Source organism: Seriola lalandi, unplaced genomic scaffold, assembly GCF_002814215.2.
Source record: "Seriola lalandi dorsalis isolate HSWRI2012SDOR001 ecotype SW California unplaced genomic scaffold, Sedor1 jcf7180002054641, whole genome shotgun sequence".
In the NCBI taxonomy this organism is placed as follows: domain Eukaryota; kingdom Metazoa; phylum Chordata; class Actinopteri; order Carangiformes; family Carangidae; genus Seriola; species Seriola lalandi.
Window position 1 is genome coordinate 370,611 of NW_019525194.1, and position 22,581 is coordinate 393,191.

The 22,581-nt window shown below is 40.8% G+C and overlaps 3 protein-coding genes across 4 annotated transcripts; 2 read left to right on the top strand and 1 right to left on the bottom strand.

Annotated features, from left to right (window-relative positions):
• The first annotated feature begins 185 nt into the window (after positions 1 to 185).
• dnajc2 (DnaJ (Hsp40) homolog, subfamily C, member 2) lies at positions 186 to 7,689 on the top strand. Its single transcript, XM_023420404.2, has 16 exons — positions 186 to 385; positions 1,118 to 1,308; positions 1,873 to 1,948; positions 2,055 to 2,153; positions 2,250 to 2,472; positions 2,568 to 2,633; positions 2,737 to 2,828; positions 2,993 to 3,114; positions 4,544 to 4,693; positions 4,801 to 4,889; positions 5,062 to 5,131; positions 5,267 to 5,448; positions 5,812 to 5,912; positions 6,377 to 6,487; positions 7,107 to 7,267; positions 7,524 to 7,689. Exons 1-16 carry the CDS (start codon positions 331 to 333, stop codon positions 7,590 to 7,592), a joined length of 1,857 nt encoding a protein of 618 aa, XP_023276172.1. The 5' UTR covers positions 186 to 330; the 3' UTR covers positions 7,593 to 7,689.
• On the bottom strand, positions 7,623 to 12,454 carry pmpcb (peptidase, mitochondrial processing subunit beta). Its single transcript, XM_023420405.2, has 13 exons — positions 12,355 to 12,454; positions 11,875 to 12,012; positions 11,594 to 11,680; positions 11,289 to 11,418; positions 10,720 to 10,918; positions 10,519 to 10,598; positions 10,161 to 10,273; positions 9,745 to 9,888; positions 8,833 to 8,993; positions 8,628 to 8,713; positions 8,449 to 8,537; positions 8,012 to 8,087; positions 7,623 to 7,814 (listed from the first exon to the last, which is right to left on the bottom strand). Exons 1-13 carry the CDS (start codon positions 12,436 to 12,438, stop codon positions 7,750 to 7,752), a joined length of 1,452 nt encoding a protein of 483 aa, XP_023276173.1. The 5' UTR covers positions 12,439 to 12,454; the 3' UTR covers positions 7,623 to 7,749.
• A 658-nt stretch (positions 12,455 to 13,112) lies between these two features.
• On the top strand, positions 13,113 to 15,069 carry phax (phosphorylated adaptor for RNA export). 2 transcript variants are annotated; one of them, XM_023420391.2, is made up of 2 exons: positions 13,113 to 13,272; positions 13,444 to 15,069. In XM_023420391.2, exon 2 carries the CDS (start codon positions 13,451 to 13,453, stop codon positions 14,660 to 14,662), a length of 1,212 nt encoding a protein of 403 aa, XP_023276159.1. In that variant the 5' UTR covers positions 13,113 to 13,272; positions 13,444 to 13,450; the 3' UTR covers positions 14,663 to 15,069. The 2 variants fall into 2 exon arrangements, with proteins under 2 accessions (XP_023276159.1, XP_023276160.1); XM_023420392.2 differs by having other exon boundaries at positions 13,113 to 13,245.
• The last annotated feature ends 7,512 nt before the right edge of the window (positions 15,070 to 22,581 follow it).

Here is a 22,581-nt window from a genome sequence, read left to right on the forward strand (position 1 = left end):
TATATTGATAAATGTTTTCGTCATATATACAAAACTCTTATATTATATATTTTCACGATAAATATTGGATACATTTTCAATTAATATCACCAGGTTTCCCGTGAATACATACAGCTGAATAAAAGCTTATTGCGGAACTTCACTAATGAGGAACCATAAACTCAACACGGAGCGATCAGCGGCGTGACAGCGAAGCTCGTTCCCGGATTGGCACTTGTAAAGGGAGGCCCATGTGGTGTGTCAGTGAGCGGGCCACAAACTTCAGCACTTTAGGAAGGTTTCACTTGATGATTTCAGGACCTGAATGTTCGCGTAACCCGTTTTTCGAAGATGCTGTTAGAAGCGCTGGACGGAGATGAAACGGTTGTGTTTACGGCCGCTGCCGGTAAGAATGATGCAGGCCAGAGGAAGGTAGCTAGCTAAGCTACCACTGTTTTACATTAAGACTTGCTATACTCGTTCGCATGCAGCTAAGGCACACAGCAACGACTAAGCTAATACTATCAGCTAATTCAAAGCTCGGAAAAGTCCCTTTATTCTTTATTTTTCGGTTAATTCCAACTGTTGTTTTATCGTGTTAGCATATTGTCACCTAGCTGCTGCCCACTCATGGTTGCACTTGCTGCATTGATTTATTAGCTGCTGTCATTAGCTAAACTCCTTCTAGTTGGCAGCGCTTGATGTTGCATAATGTCTGAACACCTGTTGTACTTTCTAATTGTCAGATCTGTCACCATTTTGACCCTATAGAACAAACATACAGGAAGTGAGGATTTTTTATAACACAGAGTCCAGCTTGAATTAAAAAAAAAAAAAAGGTTTGCATCAGAGTATAACTGATTTGGGTGACCTTTACATTTTAATTTTGTAATGTTTTGCATAGATAAAAATAACATAAATTGTTATTGGCATGGTTGATAGCTTACCATAGATATTTTAGCATCAGCATGTATAATAAACGATGGTCCATCTACCATTAATGAGCCAATAAACCAGAAGTAATTGCATAACAGAAATGCTAGATATATATTTGAGGTAATTTAGAGACACTTCCCCCTGTGGTCCCCATTGTATTCCTGTCAAACGTGACTAGGCTCGTTTTCGTTCTCCCCCTCAGCCTCTGTGCAGGTCCAGGTGGAGCCAGTGGGTCGATGGTTTGAGGCCTATGTGAAGAGGAGGAACAGGAATGCCTCTGCCTCCTTCCAAGAGCTGGAGGAAGAGGAGGTGTCATCTGAGGAGTCGGAGGATGAGGAGTTTCAGCTGGAGGAATACCCGATGCTCCGGACACTCGACCCTAAAGACTGGAAGGTATTAGTCCCAATCAGAGATTCATTCCACAGGAACAAACTGTTGCAGGATATTTACATATTTCTTCAAGTCTATTTTAATACAACACTCACAAGCCTTATATAGGCTAAAAGAGTCACTGGTTGCTGTACTTATTCTCCCCGTAAAGGCCATGAACCAATACTTGTGAGTGAGGGGTTAGTGTGACAAACTCCTTGTCCCGCTGAAGCTAAATGTGAAGTTTAGCCAGTCTGATTTAGCTGAATCAAGTAGATATTGTTGTCTCTTCAGTGTATTGCATATTATTGCTTTGTATTGGGGCTGCACAATTAATCAAAATAGTGATGAAATTGCAATTTGGCCAAGTGAAATATCCAAATTGCAGGAGTTGCAATTCTTTGAAGACGGTCAAATGTGTCAACAGACCATAAATGAACCATTGTGGTGCGACAGAGATGCCCACGCTTAGAAATCATATTCCTCCAGATGTAATGGAACATGATTGTTTGACCATTTTAATGATTTTTTTTTTTCTGCCTGTACCTACAGAGAGTGATTTAACCTCTTTGTCTTGTCACTTGTCAGAATCAGGATCACTATTCTGTCCTGGGGCTCCCTCACCTGAGGTACAAAGCCACACAGAAACAGATCAAAGCTGCCCGTAAGTCTCCTTCCTCCTCCTCCTCCTCCTGCTTTGTGGATGATTTTCTCCTGTTGCTGGTAAAAAAAACTTTCTTTTGGTGTCTTTCTCTGCTGTTTCTCACCAGACAAAGCGATCGTGTTGAAGCACCATCCTGACAAAAGGAAAGCTGCAGGAGAGCAGATTGTAGAAGGAGACAATGACTACTTCACCTGTATAACTAAAGGTATGCAACACTGCTACTGACTCTTCTCAACACTGATAATGTTTCGGGGGGGGGGGGCCTGAACTCACTTCACCTCTGTCACCGTTTGAACCTCAGCTATAGAAACCCTGTCTGATCCCGTGAAGAGAAGAGCCTTCGACAGCGTAGATCCCACCTTCGACAACGCCGTGCCTTCAAAGAGCGAAGGCAAAGAAAACTTTTACGAAGTGTTTTCTCCCGTTTTTGAGAGAAATGCAAGATGGTCTTCCAAAAAGCACATACCCAAACTGGGAACCATAGAGTCGTCTTTTGAAGAGGTGGATAATTTTTACTCTTTTTGGTAAGTGGTAGATTTTTTTGGTTGCTTTCTAGTAAGAGACTGAATTATAAGTCAGTGGAGAAGACAAGCTGATGATCTTCTTTCTGCTTTTAAAGGTATAACTTTGACTCATGGAGGGAATTCTCGTACTTGGATGAAGAAGAAAAGGAAAAGGCTGAATGGTGAGCTACTGCATGTCACAGCCATCCACAGTACTGAAGCGAATTCAAGGTTGCGTGTGTGTTCCGACTTCATCTCCTGACTGACATGTTTTTTCCTCCGCAGTCGAGATGAGAGGAGGTGGATCGAAAAGCAGAATCGAGCTTCCAGAGCTCAGAGGAAGAAGGAGGAGATGAACAGAATACGAACACTAGTTGGTACAGTCCTTCAGAGCCGACACACAGCGACATCTCATATCACCGCATATCACAAAGCTGCACACGACCCAACAGTATTCAGTAAAAATCACCACCAATATGAAACATAGTGCACACACTGGTGAGAATGAGTCGGTTCGATCAGGTGTTTTGCTTCCCTGCAGATACTGCCTACAGCTGCGACCCTAGAATAAAGAAATTCAAAGACGACGAAAAAGCCCGAAAGGAATCTGAGAAGAAAGCGAAAGCTGAAGCCAAGAAGAGAGAGCAGGAGGAGAGGGAACGAGTAAGTCTCATCCAAAAACACAACACTGCACACACTGCATGTCCATGAAGTTTGTCTGTAGTTGGTAAATCTATACACATAAATAGTAGAAATAGAAATAGTTAAAATGCTGGAGATGTTTTATGGGATGTATTTCTGTAAGAATGAATATGCAAGTTAAATAGATGGTAGTAGAAGGTCTGTGGCGCACTTCATCAGCATCAGAATCACAGCATCAGGAGTGTTAAAAATTGATGTCTGATTGGCTGGCTGGCTTTGGTTATGCTTCTGGTGAAAACCCAAAACTTGGAAAAACGGCTCACAAATATATATTTTCAGAAAGAGGGCCAGTCATTTCTTAATACAACCGGACGCTGTAGCTCTTAGTAAATGTTCCTCAGGAGGAAACACTGACCTTGTTGGTTGATATTTAAAGCAGCAGGTTAATCCACATTTGGTTCTGTAGTATTTCCAGCAGCAGGACGGTGAATGTGGGATTAAGTGGAGATAAACTAGAGCAGTGGTAGGTGAACCGTGGCCCGTCAATAAAGAAATGTTTGACCCCCTGACAAAAGCAGAAGTTAGTTTACATCAACATTGTGTAAAAAAAAATTCTACTGCAAATATAAAACAGTGTAAATCGCAGTCATTATGACACGGAGAGAGAGAGAAATACAAAAGTGCTGAAATAAGGTTAATACAGACATAAAATCATTCTCCCCATTTTAAACAGCTTGAGCCCGTTCGACTGTACTAGGTTTGTGTTAACAGCGACGTTTTCATTCAACTAAAGCAGGCCACTGTCTCTGTTGCATCTCCCTTTACACAAAGCAGCATAAACATACATTACAATTTAGCATCTCACCACAAGCTCAGGCCTGGAGGAAGTCAACAAAACAAACCTGCACATCTGCGCAGCACCTGTAAAACCCCTGACCCCCAGAGAACAACGCTGACAAATATGGTTGAAACTAGTTGCTCACACCCTGAACTAGAGCGTGTGTGTGTGTGTTCATGATGATGATGATGATGATGATGATGATGTCACCCAGTGCAACACTGTGCCTCATTCACGTGTTTTAATTTGGACAATAATGAATAAGATGCATCAGGTTTTGATACACATTAATTGTTGGAGACATTCATTGTCGGTTTGATCTTTTAATAGAATTTGTTGAGTTAGTTAATAAATATAAAACATCACTAAATATCCTTTAAGATAAGGGAATATTTTGTGTCAAACTGTGATTTATTTACTGGGACACGTTAATGTCGCAAAATCATTAATGTCGCTAAAATGTTTGACGTCAGAAAGACGTTGAACAGATGTTCGTTTCACCAGCAGATACCGAACTTCAGATTATTTGAGGTTAAGGTTTTGATGTTTGCTTTGACGCTGTGTCATCACTTCGGTGAACGCTCATCAGTCGGTTTCCTGTGTGTTCATCAGGCCCGGCAGGCGGAGCTGGAGGTTGCTCGTTTGGCAAAAGAGAAGGAGGAAGAGGAGGCCAAGCAGGCGGCCCAGCAGGCGAAGAAGGAGAAGGAGATCCAGAAGAAGGCCATCAAGAAGGAGAGGCAGAAACTCAGGACCACATGCAAGGTTCATCTCCATCAGTCTCACACCCGAAGCGTTCCTGAAGTCGCGCGAAGACGCAGGAGATCTGAAATCTTCGTTAATATTGTCTCACCCTCTCTGCTCACTCACAGAACTGGAATTACTTTGCCGACAATGAAGCTGACAGCGTGAAAATGATGGAGGAAGTGGAAAAGCTCTGTGATAGGCTGGAGCTGACGAGGTACAGTCACAACATCATCGCTGAGATGAATTTTAATGCTTTAAACATTGTTTTGGATACATTTCTGTGGATCAGGGCCCCGAACACAACGTCAATCTGTTGTAACTATGGAAACTTAAGGTCACCCTGAGGAGATGTTTGACAGTATTTTATGGCACCTGTGTGTTTCCAGTCTGCAGTCGCTGAATGAAATCTTGGCCTCAGGCTCAAAAGAAGACAGCAAGACAGCCGTGGACAAGCAGGTAAAAAAAAATCGAGCATTTTTGTTTTTAAATATATTTTTTCTGCATTTTATTTTATACTGATAGACTAGTATGGCAATGCGATGGTGTGTAGTGCTCAGAAGTGTACAAACATGTTGGTGTGTGTTCTCTCAGGTGCAGGAGGTGAACGCTCAGCTGCAGAGGGAGCGGGAGGCCGAGGTGCAGGCGAGACAGGCGGCTCGCAGCGCCGACCAGGCCAGCGGAGGGGGAGGAGCCGGGGGGAAGGGCTGGAACGAGGACGACCTCCAGCTGCTCATCAAAGCCGTCAACCTGTTTCCTGCTGGAACCAACGCCAGGTAGACGGTCACAGTCGAAGCAGCTAGTTGTGCGCAGTAGAAAAGCAGAGAGAAGCGTGTACTTGGCCCGGAGCTGCTCCACTTTATTTTCTCCCAACCACCAGCAACTGGGTTTCCTTCATTCATACTCATATTGTTTTATGTTTCTACAAAACCTTTTCTTTTACTGTTACTCTTCCTTCTTGCTCCCGTTGCTTCATTTGTCCTGTGATACAAGTCTTTTTTTTTATTTTTATTTGTACAAGTAACGTAGATGCAGCAGATTTTTCTGCTGTCTGCAGCCCTGCTTGAACACACTGCGAATTCAGAGTTTATGCAAATAAAAGACAAATAAAATAGTCCTGCCTTTTATTTCTCTTACAGATGGGAAGTCATTGCCAACTACATGAACTTGCACTCCACCAGCGGCATGAAGAGGACGGCCAAAGACGTCATCAACAAAGCCAAGAATCTACAACGACTAGGTGAGTTTAGAACCAGCCTTCTGTAGATTATCTTCAGGGTTGTATTGCATTTCTGCTCCTTCAGTTTATTCATAATACACTGCTGCTTATTAACGCTAATTGAGAGCTTCTGATGGGCTGTTGAAGAATGCAGAACAAAGTCACCTTCCATTGAGCTGAGTATTAGTTGGAAAAAAAGGTTGCATGTATATCTGAACTGGAACTGCCATTTTCTTTTTGCACTGAACAGAAAACATGTCTCTGACCAGATAACATACATTCATAAAAATGTTTTCTCCTGTAAACTTAAGGAAATTTAAAACATTAGTAAAAGTTACTATAAAATATTATAATTAAATGTGGCATATATAGTATATAATCTTTCTTTTGAACTCTACTGTATGATTTGCCATGCTTTGTACGAATTCTGATTGTAAATTAATTTGAAAGAGTTAAAATGTGTGGTGTTGATGTCGTCTCCTCAGATCCGCTGCAGAAAGATCAGATCAACAAAAAAGCCTTTGAGAAGTTCAAGAAGGAGCACACTTCAGTGCCGCCCTCCATAGACAACGCTGTGCCCTCAGAGAGATTCGACGGTGAGTGCGTCTGTAACTGTATGAACTATTAATTCAAATATTGAAATTACAATATGGCCCAGTGCAACAACCAAAACACAGGGGCGGCAGTTTGTTGATAAATGTAAAATGTGGTACAACAACAGACCATAATTTGGTACAGGTCTCAGCAAAAATCACATCATCATTTTCATTTAAATTGAAATGAAAAAATGATTTCAGCTGAACTCATATCACAATATCTGCCAAAATATTTGGAATGCGAATTTTTGGTTTTTTTGCCTATTGTTTTTATTTCTATTCAAAGCATGTGGCAGTATTGTGCTGTGTGGTAGGTGACTGTCTGCCAATATGGCATGTATCATTGGACCGCCTGTATCATGAACAGTTTGAAGCAACATGTTAACACTCTGATTTCCATTCTGGAAAGTTCTGCAGTGTCCATGTCGATGTCAGAGCTAATCAGTGATTCTTTACTGCTTAAACACTTAAGTATGAACAGTTGCAGTTTTTGTATTAATGTCATAATTATTTCGACCTCCAACATCAGAAGTCAAATCTTATTGTACATTCACAGGCTGATCAGTATCTGTGAGCTGTTATGAAAATAGCGATGTAACTGTGTTGTTTCTCCGCCCAGCCTCTGGGAGTGATGGCAACGCTGCTCCCTGGACCACAGAGGAACAGAAACTTCTGGAACAGGCCCTGAAGACCTACCCAGTCAGCACACCTGAGCGGTGGGAGAAGATCGCCGCCGCTGTCCCCGGACGAAGCAAGAAAGACTGTATGAAGAGGTACAAGGTAAGACGACGTGCTGGTCAGGCTGTGAATGAAACTATTACTGTCCTGTCGTATTTCATAAGGCTAATGTCCAATTTCTATAGGAACTATTTAAAGAAGTGTAGAAGAAACTCCACAGTCATATTATGGTAGTTTGGTGCTGTTGAATTGTTGTTTATACTGAAAAGTGGATCATATGTTATAATGCAAAAGCACTGAAAACTACACCCTGATAATCGTACTGGTTTTCTAACCTTCTTCCTTGTGTCTCTGACAGGAACTGGTGGAGATGGTTAAAGCCAAGAAAGCTGCTCAGGAACAAGTGGCAGCCAAGAGCAAAAAATGACAAGAACCACAAAAGACAATAGTATCTGTGTTATTTTAACATTATTGTGTTGGTCTTTATTTTATAATAAAAAATTAAAGGAGGAAAAAATACTAAAGACGAGACTTAAATACTGTGTTTCTGTTTATCTTCTGTACAGGTAACAGGTAATCTGTGCTCAGGTTCTCATCCAGAACATCCCACTGCGGATCTGGTTGTAGTCTGGCAGCTGCTCAATCGGACCTGAGACAAAGACAAGGTGTATTTAATGCACTTGAAACAAAAACTACAAGAAAAAAAAAAAGAAAAAAAGGTATGGTCACTGGTGCACAGAAAATGACAAATTTAAGCTGTCTCATCTGCCACAGAGTACAATTTAAACTAATGCATGTCTCTCTGAATCTCTGATTTAAAAAAAAAAAAAAAATTCATCAACATACCAACTGCTGCGATGGCAGGAGCCTTGTTGTAGATGTATTTGGTGCACACGTCCTTAATGGTCTTGGCGTCGATGGCCTGTTGAGGGACAACAAAATGTAAGACACTGCAACCATTTCCCTCCACAACTCTCCAACCAGAAGGTTGAGTAAGGATTATTGAAAACTGGAAACCAATGAGACATCAGGCAGTTTAATTGAACAGGACCAGCAGGACTAAGAAAATCACAAGGTTTGGACTTCATATTGAAGAGTCCCATGTAGAAAAAGTTCCTTAGCGTCAAAATGGCAAAAAATATTGGCAAAATAATCGGCCTCCACATAAATTCTTCAATATTCCTAAACAGTCTGAGGAAACCTTTTTGACATTTAATATCAATTGAAATTGGGGACCCATGTGTATTTTTAGTGAGTGATAAAACAAAACCGTGTCCACTCACATCAATTCTGGCCTCCAGCTCATGCAGAGGGATCCTGCGGCTGTAGCACAACATCTGTCTGCCAATGTCCTCACAGATGGGGGTGGATCCTGGAGAATAAATAAATAAGTCGACATTAAAACCCACGTGACCTTATGCCTCACTGATCTTCAGCGCCGAGTGACGTGACCCTGTCTTACCATCCAGATGCAGGAGCATGTTGGTCTTGAGCAGATTCTTTGCCCGAGCCACCTCGCTCTCCGTCACACTCGTACAAAGAGACATCCTGACAGGGAACAACGACATTCTTCATCCCAACACAAACTTTGAGCAGTGTGTTTACATTTAGACAAACTCAGCATTTATGGGTCAAACCCTCTCTACAGTGTATGTGAGTGTACTTACCACTCCATCTGAGTGAAGTGCATCATGTCCTTGATGGTGCCGGGCTCGCACACCATGTAGAGCCCCCACAGGCCTGTGTCAGTGTAGCAAGTATTGAAGGACTGGAAGCTGTGGCACAGGTTTCCCTGACAGGCCATCTGAGCCAGTTTACTGGACAGGTTCTGGATTCACAAAGGACAGAACCCGACAGGGACGTGAACACGCTGAAGCAGGACCTGAGCTGTGTGTGCCGTCTGTTTAAAAATACACTATTAGAAATGATTAATCTTTATTTATTCATTCAGGTGAATCTCATTGAGATAGAAATCTCATTTTCAAGCAAGACCTGAACGTACTTAAAAAACAATTCATGAACAGATAGTCAAAAAAGAATTCACAAACAATAAAATTAAATAATAAAATGTTTTATCAAAATTATAAGTAAATTATTTTGTTTGATGAAAACAGTTTCTCATTTCACAATCTCCATCCAATCTTAATTCTGACATAACAAGTGGTCAGTACTTTACTTTTCCTCACAGTACTAATTATGTCAACTCAAAGTAAGATTATTACCACAAGAACAAAAAAAACTATGTCCTGTGTAATAACCCTCAAAGATATAAGAGAAAAGTCAATTTAACTGGCAATTAATGTGTTTAGTCAGTGGCTGACCGTGTGTGTGTTCCTTTAAATGATGTGGTCTTTGTATTCTAGAAATTTTGCTGTCAAAACAAAACCCCCCTATCCTAAGATATTTGCACAACACAATACATCTACAAAGAAAAAGCAAAAAAAGAAGAAACAGTGTGGCATCATTTACAAGAATTAATTTGGGGTATTTAAACTCTCTAGTGCAGCTTGGAGGAAGAAATCTAAACCGAACGTTAAATTAGAGCTGAGTCACTTTGTGCCAGTTTCACCAGTACCCACCACGCCTCCACCGAACGAGCGGTCCCAGTTTCCAATGAGCGTGTTTGCCACCATGAGGGGGATGGTGTCAGGGTGAGACCATCCAACTGCCTCCACAGCGATGGCGATGTGAGCCAAGGGCATCTTGTCGTCACGCACGCGGATCTGAAGCAACAGAAAGACACAGTCTGTAATTATTACACCGTTGTTAATTCCACACTGTCCTTCCCTGACAAATAATACAGTTGTCTATTATCTCTATCTATCTATTGTCTATTATGTTTTTTTTTCATTTAATATGAGACAATGAGAATAAATAATACATTTAAAATTTTCAAAATACTAAAAAATATTTCACATGACAAGATTGAATTTTAAAAGCCGAGGCCTAGAACACAATAACAATGTGTGGTGTGAGCCTGAATACTTGACCTTACCTCACTTCCTGTGAAGAGGCAGAGGGGAAGTGCAGGTGCTTCACCTTGATACCTGCCAGGAAGTTTTCCAAAGTGATACTTGGCCAAATCGATGAGCTCATCATGTGAAACTCCTAATTAAACACAGATCACAGAAATACCCAGCAGGTCAGAAAGTACAATGTTGAAGTGATATTTCGTTTTGGTTTGAATTCATGACTGTGGTTTGCTGTGAGTTCATGAAAAATCAACAGGAATATTACACCAACACGAGATTCTTATCTTTTCCATTTGTCTAATTCATATTGTTTTATAGGTTCATATCAAACTAACACATCGACTCGTATTAACCTAAGGTGAGGAGATAAACAGCTCTGACCTCCAGCAGCAGCCAGCACTATTCTGGGGCCTTTGTAGTGAGTGGTGATATATTCAACCAGGTCTCCTCTGTTGATGGTCCTTCAGCACAAACAAAGAAAGATATTCAGAACATTTCTTAAGTCAGTCTCCAGCAGAAAAGCCAGACTTCATCACCACAAATCAAAGCAGTTGTGGATTAAAAATGAATGCACGGTCTTACTTGATGTTCTCGGTGGGGCCCAGGATGGTCCGGCCCAAAGCTGTGGACTGATACGCTGTAGCATGCAGGTAGTCAAAGACCACTTCCTGTAGATTGGTCTCCACTTCCTGCATCTCTCTGAGGATGACCCCTCGCTCCCTCTCGATCTCCGCCTCACCCAGCGTACTGTTCTGGATGATGTCAGCCAGGATCTCCACAGCTTGAGACAAAAACACAGGAAATATTTGAATTGGAGAAATGAAACTTTTTTTTGTCATTATTCAAACACATTTGTTAATGATGTTCAGTACATGCAAGGTGTTATTATGTAATGTGGTGTACTTTACTGTTTACTGTTTACTTAACATTCATCAAACTCAGTCTACGATTTCCTACATTTCCCAGAATGCCTTTTGACACCTGGGATCTACCATGTTAAGTGATGCTCTGATTATTAAATCTAATATGCAATTCTGTGAAGAGAATTGACATGGGTGGATTCTCTTCATCATTCATGGTCATTTCTACATCTCAGTGAGGCCTTAATCTCACTCTGACATTCAGCTCTGCTGTGTTCTGCTGTATTGTACCTCGTGGCAGATCCTTAGAGAAAGCTTTGGCATAATACACAGTTTGCTCCCGGGACGTGTAGGCATTCAGGTGAGCCCCCATGTTCTCAATCTCCAGCTCCAGATCCAGCTGGGACCGTTTCCTGGTGCCCTGACACACACACAGGTGAACAAACCTTGTAATATGTTTTGCATCATTACAGACAGATTTATTTACTAAGAACTACAATGAACTGTTTTCTTTATAATTGATAAGAAACAGTTAAAGACAAACCAGTAAGTCCAGGTAACAGTAGTAAAATATTGTTGCATTCCTGCCGTCTCACCTTAAATGCCATGTGTTCGAGGAAGTGTGCTGTGCCATTATTTCTCTCATTCTCATAGCGACTGCCGGCATCTATCCAGAGCCCCACCTGGAAAATGTCAGTGATTCATATTCAGGGATTATATCCACAGACTGTTACCAGACCACAACTTCACACATATAACTGAGGGATGCTACCCTTTGTGTTGATGGAGCTAGACTCTGAAACTAAATGTTTTTAGGCACTGAAATGATCCCTTGAGTTAAACTACTTGTTTATGAGGGAGGTAACCTTTAACCTACTGTGCAAGTGGTAAGTCCAGCGTCCTCAGAAGCCACCCGGAGTCCGTTCTCTAAAGTGGTCACCTTGGTTTCAGGAACATTTAGAGCCACCTGGTGAGCAGCCTGGGTAGCCAAGAGTCTGTGAGGTCCAACTGAGAGCTGGAGAGGCGGAGCAAAGATGGGAATTAACTAACAGTCATGATGACACTTCGCTTTTAGGACACTGACGTAAGTTGTTACCAGTCACCTGACAGTGGTCAATAATTTTATTTTGTCTTCAATAGTTTCACAGAATTACACAAGAAAAACTTCAAACAATACTTAAAGAATTCATCTTGGAATAGCCGAGCATGACGTAGTTGTTAGCTAACTTTAGCAAACACTTAGCCTGACAGGCCATGCCGGGAGGTTTTGCTCCGTGAAACTGTACACTGACATCTGTCAAGGAACTGTCAAGGGAGTATTATATCATAAATATGACTGTTAACACATTCATCTTACCGTACTTAAAGAATTCGTCTTTAATAAATGTCTTTGAAGGAGATATCTCCCAGCAGACGTGAGACGTTGTAAGGACGCCGCCATATTGTTTCTGTCACACTGCGCAAGTGCGGTTTTTCACTGACGCAATCAGTACACAACATCCGGCGGGATGATTTTATTACGAAAATAAAAACCTTAAAGACTAAAAGCCAATATAATAAATAAATAAATAAATAAATACAATAATAATCTTAAAATAAACAAAAGTTATACTGACAAAAGAAAAAACTGAAATACTACGTTTTCCTCTATTCTTATACCTCTGTATGCTCCTAAAAACGCAATACAATATTTTCCATTAAGTTCAAATATGACGATAGAAAAATCTAAATAAAGTTTATTTTCTACTGATATCGAGATATTGACAAAGTGCTTCATAGCCCCACAAAAATGCATCACAATGAAAAATGTTCAATTTAGTTTGATTTCAAAATAACTTGATTTGACGTTTACATCTGAAAAGCAAGTGTGCAGTAAAATATTTTACATGTCTGTGATATGATGATTAAAATGATTCGTAGTTAGCAGGTAATTAGTACTGTTGGTCTTAGTCAAGACATATTTGGACGTAATTCCAACTTTTTTTTTTTTATCATGTTAAATATATCAAATATATATTTGCCCGTTGTAAGAAGAAATACATAAGTTCAACACATTTTCTTCTTCCTTGGTCACGTTTATTTTGAAAGGGTGTGACAGTTGGAAGACGGAAGTGTGACTTTAGCCTAGCGCGAATTTTCTTCTGAGGGTCTTTCAAGTTTCCCTATTGATTGTTAACCTCATCATAACAGTTCACAGTGAGTGGAAGAGCCGAGCAAGACTAAAACAGAAGTGTATACAGAGCCGAAAGTGAGCTGCTGTGTCAGACATCTGACGGTATTTCTTTTTTTAAGTTGTTTGATTCTTTGCCAGGTTTAATATTAAGCTCTGTTGTATCGTTAGCTGCTCATGCTGTATAGTTAGCTGTTATCGCTAATTAGTAGCCCTGACTTTAGGTGATGCATTAAAACAGCAGTCAACAGCCGTTATCTTTGGTGTGGCTTCCAGACAAGAAATGGCGGATGGCGGAGATCTAATGGACGGTGATCTGGAAGATGGGGAGATCTCCGGGTCCGGTTCGGATACTGAGATGGGAACTGCAGCAGCACAAGGCCGACCTCAAGTTGTTGCTTTCAGCAGGCAGTCCTTCCAGAGCAGAGACGCCGCCCAGCCTCCTCCAGCCGCCTACCGCACGGTGGAGTCCAGCGACAGTGACCCGGAGTCGTCGGACGAGGAGGCGGCTGTCTGGCGTCGGAAGCGCCAGAAAGTGTCCAGCGCTCCCCAGGCACCTGCCTGCACCACCCGGCCAGGTCCTACGCGCCTGCCCGTGCCTAGCGTCCTGGCAGGCCGCAAGGTGAACAACATTTGGGGCTCTGTGGTCCAGGAGCAGTGCCAGGAAGCCATAACTGCAGAGCTTGGCATATTTGGCATGGAAGGTGAAGTTAGCATGTCCAGCAGAAATGTGGAGACTTATAACTTTGTCCTGGCACGTAAGATAATGGAGAAAGAGAGGGAGGTGGAGAGGCAGTCTAAGGATGAAGGAGAGGTGAGCATGCTGGATTCCCAGCTGGAGGACTACATGAAGGGCCGGGGGCCAGAGGAGAGTGCAGGATATGATGCAAAAAGGAAGAGAGCAGCTAAAGACAGACTGGGCCCCAGAGCTGAGATGGACATCAAGGGCCGGTATGAAATCACAGAGGATGACCCTGAGGATAAAGTGATAGATGAGATAGCACACAGGCTGCAAGAGCCTAAAAAAGAACTGATAGAACGTGTTGTTACAGTCGTTGGAAAGAAAAAAGCCATAGAACTGCTTGGCGAGACTGCCACGCTGGAGGAAAATGGCGGAGTATACACCATGGATGGTAGCAGGCGACGAACACCTGGTGGGGTGTATCTCAACCTGCTGAAGAACACGCCCAGCATCACCAAGGCCCAGATCAGAAAGATATTCTTTGAGGAACACCAGAAAGAGTACAAGAGCAAGAAAGCTGCTCAGAAGAGGAGGCGGCACATGGTGGCCAAGAAGATGAAGCAGGCCATCGGCACACTTAACTTGCAGGAGCACGACGACGTCTCCAGGGAGACTTTCGCCAGTGATACCAATGAGGCCTTGGAGTCATTGGAGGAGGCTGCGGAAGAGGAAGAGGAGGGGCAGGAGGAAGCTGCTGTGGGGACTGAGGAGACAGCAGTGGTCTACAACTCTGCTGACCTGGAGGTTTTCTGAGGACTGATTGAACTCTGAGAGGTCTAAATAAAAAAAAATTAAAAAAAGGATAACTTGGACTAATGTTAACATGAAACACTGAAAGCACTGTATACGTGATGAATACAGAATGAAACCTGAGTGTCCTTTTCTACCTTAGCAATAAAAGGGGAATTTAAAATATTGTTTTTGTTTGATACAGCATGTATTAGATCTCATCAGAAACTGGGTAAGACTTACATGTTGGTTTGATTTGTGATGCAAATGTTGTTTGCCTTTAAATCAAAACTATCAAAAACTTACCTAAATTGTTGCAACATATATGTTGTTGATTTTCAAATCTAATCTTATAATTTTCATCACAAGGTCTTGTTTGATTCATTCGTTTAATTGTGTCTGAAATAAATAAAGGTGACTTGGTAAAATTACAGGTGCTTTGTACACTGGCTTTCCTTTATGTTCCTCATAAGAAAAATAATTATTATAGTTACTTTTTGGCATTAGGTACAGATTCAGTATATCGGCTGTATATCATGACATCTGTTTTCATACACAATATAAAGTCAGAAAACCACAACACAAAATACTAGTTTAAAAAGGTATTGTAATGCAGAAGGTTGTACACTAGATGGCAGACACTATTTCCTACACGGACAGACAACAAGATGAAGTAAGTACAACCAAATAAAAGAACACAATACAAAAAGCAGTTGAATAGAATGTTAGGTATGGATCAAAATCTTTGAAAAAAATAATGAGACCAAACAAATAGTTCCTATGACAATCGTTGACTGTGTTTTGTGGAACTCATGAGCATGTGTACTGATAGGTGGATTCATTATTCAGTTTGTGGCTGATCCTAATTTCACACTCGTCGTCTACACTGATGGACATTGCTCTTTGGTACAATGACAGTCACCCTAATCAGCTGCGATACACCACTACCATGGCAGGTTTGCACAATCTCCATCTTTCTGAATAAATCTTTATTCTTGCATTTACCAGACACAATAGGTGGATGGCAGCAAAGGTCTGATTATGGTGGCAGCGCAGCATGAACTTCACCGAAACATTAATTCATGTTCATCCCATTACAAGACTGAATTTACACAATGGAAACACAAAATTAGTTCATAAAAAATCTTTATATCAGACATAATTATTCATAAAGCTTTAGTTTATGGATTATTTCTGTTATTTCATTATAATTTATTGAAAGTTTGTTGGCATGAACTGTGTAATTTGGTAGTAATTATCAGGAAAATGAAGACAATGCAGATAGTTCATTGGAATTGGTTTATAAGCTATTGTGGATTTCCAGAGGAATTTCACAAAAAAACTGCAAATGGTAAATATTGATCGTTCATTTGTTATTTGTAACTTTATTCTCCATATATGTTGAATTGTATTCTTGTATACAAATAGCAGATTTTTGCTAACTTGCTGCTGTCCACTAAAACACTCTACAGTAGGTTAGCCTAGCTTAGTAATTACTTGGAATTAAATAACTGCAAGAGCACAATTTAAACACTGTATAATTACCTATAATTAGTGCCAAACTACATGGTTATTACCTTAAAACTTGCTAGGAAATTATTAGGGATTTACTGACTTGTAAAATAAAGTGTTATGAAGACTAAAAAAATGTTTTATTTAAAACTGCATCAACTGATTTTTCCAGTAGAGGATTAAGTTGTAAATACTTTTGATATATTATCACCTTATTCAATTGTTACTGTAAAGCAAACAAATCAGCATTTTTTTTTTTTGCTTGAATAAAACATCCACTGTTTGATGCTTCTGAAAACAGGGTTAATGAAAGCAGGTTTTTTTGTCGTAAAACTAAAAGAATGAGCTAAAAGAGGCTAAAAAGCTAAAAAGAGTTAAGGGAAATTCTGGTGTTCAATTAGTGCAGCTTTAATGTTCCATTTACAACAGGGTCCGTAAACTGGCACATAGTTTCGTTTTTAAACAAATGTGCCTCGACTGAAGCAGCTGCATCTGAATCAAAATAAAAGCATACAGTCGCCCCACAGCTCCAGGGGAGAATGAAAGCCTTTAATGGTGACAGTGGATTTGTCAGCTGAAGCGCCTTGGAAATGATCATTATCTCTGCTCATGGCTGCAACATGAAAGGCCCCGGCATTCTGGCAGAAATACGTTTGATAATCCCACCACTTATGGCTGTTTTCATATTTGCTGGCGGATATGTCTTTTCTGATAAGCCTTCACTGTGTACATCATGATTCCGTTCGGCAATTAGGCAAGCTGATTAAGGTTGGTGAAAGGTGCGGAGATCAGCTTCCTGCGATTGAGTTTTACTGTCACTTCATCTGCTCATGTGCAGGGTTTATTGCATGTGTTACCACTGAAGAAGAAGGAGGTGGTTTACTGTTCATATGACGACAAACAGACTTGTATTGTTTGCTTTAATGGTAAAGGCGATCAAAGCAGGATTATCAAAGATATTCCAGTTGCAGGAGGTGACTGATGTTCTGCCTTGTCTTATTCATGTGGAATTGTTACACGCGGTCTCTGGTCTGAGGACCTCTGTATCTGTCACCTGGCAACAAACTTGTTGCCTGGATACAACACGCTGTTTCTTATTTCCATTGGATCAAATAGGACCAGGGTTGAAAGACTTGTATCTTTGGACAGGATGGGGGAGGTGGTGCATGATGTCAGCATCCAGAGAGGTTGTCAACGAATATAATAAATGTCTATGTGGTGTTTGGGTGCCACAAATGTATCATTACAGACACTACCGTTCCTCAAGCATCTGCTCTTTGTGGTTTTAGGTTTGTCTGCTATCAGTGAGCTTTCATGGATGAATGGCTCACTGCCCGGTAAGTCACAAATCAGGAAATCGGAGGAGGCAGTTCAAAAACTGTTTTCTTCCTCTAATGATCACATGAGTGGAAGTAAAATACAATCTAAGTTTATCGGTGCACCCCTGCTGACCCACAGAACCCAGAGCTAATTTCGGAGCGATGACAGAGGCAAGAACCCCACCACAATTAGACATCTGATCCATGACTAAGCAGAGAGAGGTTGCGATTTTCAGTGTGTCTTTCTCTCACAGTCACATGTTCTTAGAGCTGCTGCAAGTGGCCAGAAGAACAGCAGTAAAGGTGAGTTAGATAACATCATCAGAGGACTATTGAGAACAATCGGTGACTCATCACTTTCACCAAAACAAAGTCGACACAGTTGGGAGGAGAAAAGAGATGATGGATCACGTTCATAAAGTGTGTGGCCTCAGGGGATGATGTCACTTTAGTGCAAAAAGCTATCCCATGTTCCTGTTATTGATACTGAGGAATGGCTCCTGCAGAGTTTTCCATTAGTTGCAATATTAGCTTGTTTGTTTGTTGGCACTTCTCATTTAAAATGGTAACAGAGACAAAAAGGGAAAGCAGAATGCAATTTGTCCAAAGCCTTTGCAGTGATTTAAATTATATTATAGTTCTACACAAGCCTAAAACTGAGACCCAAACCTGTCCTATATAAAGCCTTTTTCCATAGGGAGCCACGTGAAATCTGATAAATCGCTGGCTGTACCTAAGCAAGTAGCAATTGGCTGAAGAGCCCCAACTGACTGAAAAAAGACTGAATTATTCAAGTTCCTCTCCAGACATGTTTTTTTTTGTTTAACATGGTTTTCACACATAAAGAAAAATCAAAAACTAGGCCTGAAGCTCATCTCCTCTTACTTCCTCATTGAGAGATTCTAGGTCAGGTCTTGTGCCCCGCCCACCACCTGCTTGCTCCAGCTGGACAGGTGAAAGAGCAGAGAGTATCAAGATGGTGAGAGGAGGAAACATGTTTGAGCCTCAGTCAGACCCAGACTCAGATGAGGAGTCTGTTGAGACCAGAACCAGAGACTAGCAGGCGGATCAGAATGGTTAGCATAGTTAACATCTTTTATTTGTTCATGTTGTTTGTTAGCTTGTAACTGGCAGTGGCTGACACAGTGTTAGCGGTTGTGCTAATGCTAACTCTTTCTCGTTGTACTGACAAGGTTTCAGGTTTATTTAGCCCCGCCCCCCGTCCCCACAAGTTGAGAGGATTGGTTCCTTAGTTTTGTGACGTATGAAACCCCTGGCTGTCTGAATCCGTTTTCATGAGACTGTCATTGGTTCACTGCAGGTCAAGGTGGAAATACTCATGATATGTCTTGTATTATATAAAAAACATGTTATCAAGGTTAAACATTTGATTTTCATTGGATGGGGTTTCTAAGAACATTTCAGATTGAGTTCTACATTTCAGGCTCAACTGTCTAAACTGTTCTTTGTCTCAACTATGCACTGGGCTGGATGTTAGAATATTAAGCTTAGCACGCTAATATGCTAATATTAGTTCACACATACAATTAACATTTATATTGTTATTATGTAAGCATACTAACATGTTGGTAGCTGAAAGGATTGTCCTCATTAGTTAAAGAGGTACCTGTTTGTCAGAGGGCAGAAATGTGTTTGTTTTTCATTCTGGATTTGATTTTTGATTTCCTTATGGGTTGATTATTTTGAGTTATTTGTTTGTTGCATGATTTGGTTATTGCATGAGTTGTTTCATTGAGATTTTATTAATAGTGTTTTGTGTGTTCTTTATTGATGTGTGTTTTTTTTATGACATTTCTGCCATTGCGCCCCCTGGACTGAGACCAGCGCAAAGACAATTCACCTGGTTAATTACACAGCTCGGCTCTCAGCCAATCAGAGGAGAGTACCTCCATAGACAATGGGTTTGGCATAAGAGCAGGTGAAAAGCGTTTTCTTGGAGGTAGTTGCATCGAGACGTCAACAGACGCAGACACAACGGAGGAGATCAGCCGTGCAGAGCAGATCGTTCGACCCCAGCAGGAAGCCGTCAGTGCCGTGTGTGTAACTGCAGTGGAGGAGAGTAAAATCTCCTCCTTCGCGGTGAGTACGACGACGAACAGGCGCTGTGGACGGCACGAACGGAGACCGTGTGTTAGTTGTGGTAGAGAACAAGTTATCTGGCCGCTCTTATCCCCCGCAGGGCCCGTGGAGGAAGAAGCGGCGCGTCGGGTGATCGGCCCAGGCGCGGCTACTCCTGTTCCCCCTACACCTCTCCCTGTGTTGTATACATTGTTTTATTTGGTTCATTTTAATCGTGGTTATTTGTGGTACCACTATAATTGGTTATTCTGTTGCCTGGCTAGGCTTATTGTTTGTTCCGGTTCCTAATTATTTATTAAAAAACTGTAACAGAACACCCACTGCATTTTAATGACCTTGCTCTTTAAACTTTGTACCGATCCTTTTATCGGTTTTTTAGTTATTTATTGAGAGGACCCTTACCTCTTTTAAAACAAAAGGGTGGCGTTGTCACTTTTATCCTAATTTATTGCACTGTCGCATTTTATTTTTTTAAGTCAAGTCATAAAGGGCCACATGTTCATCAGCTAAATTGATTGGACAGCCAGAAAAGTCAAAGGTTCACCAAAGTTAGCATTCAGCCTCTTAGAACCTAAAATGCTCAGACCAAATTATAGGAGTTTAGTCTGATAACTGGGATGTTTCAGTCTGGACTGAACAGACTTGACAAACTAATGGACTGCCATCTCTATAGCAACACCACCACTCCAGTGTCACTATAAACTGAAGTCAAAAAGTCCTTATAGCAACGCCCTCTGTACATGTTTGTGTTCCTTCTACATACAAAACAAATGAAATCCTATTAAAATATTCCTACTTTGCATTGTAGTGAAGAAGCAGCCTAAATGATGTGACAAGCCAAGTCAAATGAAGCGTGAAATTGATCATTGGCTGACAAGAAATCCTCACAGTCACTTCAAATAAAGTGCCATCATTCCAAACCAAGCGTGAAATTGATCAAAGTGGCCAGAAATAGGTGAAGGCGGGAAATAATAATCTAAAACTGACTTCCCTTTTGACCATAACAGTGCTGAGATAATGACAGATCCTTCAGTAGTAAAGTCCATCTCTTTCCTTTTTCATACATTATCACAAAATGATTCAGAGATGTGGGTTGTCACTCGAGTCAAACTCTCCACATTAGACATATATTTAGCCTGTTGTGAATATAAAAATAAAAATATTATTTAGTGCAGCGTTAAGATTCTGATTCTGATTTTTTTTTTTTTTTTACTACAAATGGAAATACATCACTAACCATCAGTGAAATGCCATGCAGTTCTGTCATAGTGACCGTCTTAGAGATGACAAACTGTTTGGTGCATCTTTTAGACAAGTGCTTGTAGTGTTTCTTCATCTCATAGAAATGACAGCTTGTTGCTTGTTGCCTAGGTCCAGCTAAAGTCCTCGTAGCTGCTCTCCTGCAGCTTGTTTCAATCTTCCAATTACATTGCTTATCTTAAACTTTAGGTGAAATGACTTGAGGATAAAAAAAAAAAAACCTGATGGGTCTCGTGTACATTTCTTCTGTAGTCAACCATGTAGGAAGGGAATGGGGTTTGGCTAATGTTGATTGAGCTGGACAGAGTGAGTCTTTTTGTGAGCAGGAACCAATAAAGAATTTGCAAAATTGTATTTGCTTTGTCAAAAAAAAGCTCCAGTACTTGTGGTTTCCTCATACTGTCCTTGATGAATGATGATGAGCTTTTTCTGAAGCAATTTCTTTTCAGTGAGGTTCCTAATTCCATGATGTGAGTGGCCTTTTTCAATTGCGGATAAGCAGCGAACTATACCAGCACTATTTATGACTATTTCCTTCCTAAGTATCAAGCACGTGTGACATAACTCCAATCAAAAGCTCGCCCTGGATATTCAGAAACAAATGGGTGAACACTATTGCTGCCTGTGACGTTGGACGACCTTAATTAGAATTTGATAGGAACAGAAATCTCTTAAACCAAATGTAAGTGGGTTGTTTTTTGTTATTATGACTTTTTTTCAGCACATTCATTTCTTAAGGTCCCATATAGTATAAAGGTAGATGTCCATGTGTTGTTTGTTAATAAAGCAGGTCTAAGTTCTATATTAATACTGTGAAAGTATCAAAGCGCTCTGTCCAGAGAGAAATGCACACAGCCTGTATTCAGAAACTGAGCCTTAAAACCAGCCATCAGGACTACTTGAACTTTGATGTCACAATAAAGCAGTTGTTGCCCTCAGCCATGCTCCAAGCCACCTGCACCCACCATTCAACCTTGCAGGATTTGGTTTCTCTGAGTGTTTACCTGAAATCTGCTATATTTTTATTAGATCATCCAGAAAACAGTCAGCCAATCAGAAGAGAGGCTCAGATCCTCCTCTCTTCTGATTGGCTCACTGACCTGTTGTTACTAGAGCTCCAGAGAGAAGCCTGAGAGAGGAGATGTAATTCTTCTTATGGATCAACACTTCAAATAAAACACAGGAGAAGAGGAAAATATGGAGCTTTAAAACCACTTCAAAAAAATCTGATAATAAATTAGACGTTTAGACCCTAAAGTAATGCAGATAAAATGTATTGACTTCATTAGTGCCATGGGTGCTCAGCTCCGAGGCATCTATTAATCTTCTGTTTCGGGTTTATTAATCTTCCGCCAAATTTCGGCGCATAACTTGTCCCGCAGCTTTGAGAAAACCCCAGTAATATATACATCAAAACGTGCGTCTTGATCCCGAAAGGGGTGCTATGACTTTTGGTGTTAAAATTCCAATTTTTCCCAAAGTTATTCCCAAAAAACTGGGAATAAATAATGCATTAGAAATGCATTGGAATTTTCTTTAGAAACCCACCTTTTTTCTACAAAATTGCACGTTTTTTCTGAGTCACCCAACTCTCTCATACCTGCACGTAGAAATGTGATTCAAACTATAAAACGGAGGAAAACTTCTGCTCTCTCAAAAAGATGTGAACTGTTTTTACATAACATGTAAACTTTTCAAACTGTGAGCACTCAAAGGAAGAGTGCAAATCACTTTTTCTTCAAAGTTAGAGTG

What these genes read in the sequence shown, in the direction of transcription:
- phax (XM_023420391.2), top strand. Translation starts at nt 13,451, where the DNA reads ATGGCGGATGGCGGAGATCTAATGGACGGTGATCTGGAAGATGGGGAG.
- pmpcb (XM_023420405.2), bottom strand. Translation starts at nt 12,438, where the DNA reads ATGGCGGCGTCCTTACAACGTCTCACGTCTGCTGGGAGATATCTCCTT. An exon ending in GGCCCCACCGAGAACATCAA is followed by an intron (nt 10,599 to 10,719) that starts GTAAGACCGTGC and finishes TTTGTGCTGAAG; the next exon opens with GACCATCAACAGAGGAGACC. An exon ending in GCCTCTTCACAGGAAGTGAG is followed by an intron (nt 9,889 to 10,160) that starts GTAAGGTCAAGT and finishes CTGTTGCTTCAG; the next exon opens with ATCCGCGTGCGTGACGACAA.
- dnajc2 (XM_023420404.2), top strand. Translation starts at nt 331, where the DNA reads ATGCTGTTAGAAGCGCTGGACGGAGATGAAACGGTTGTGTTTACGGCC. An exon ending in GAAACAGATCAAAGCTGCCC is followed by an intron (nt 1,949 to 2,054) that starts GTAAGTCTCCTT and finishes GTTTCTCACCAG; the next exon opens with ACAAAGCGATCGTGTTGAAG. An exon ending in ACTGTATGAAGAGGTACAAG is followed by an intron (nt 7,268 to 7,523) that starts GTAAGACGACGT and finishes TGTCTCTGACAG; the next exon opens with GAACTGGTGGAGATGGTTAA.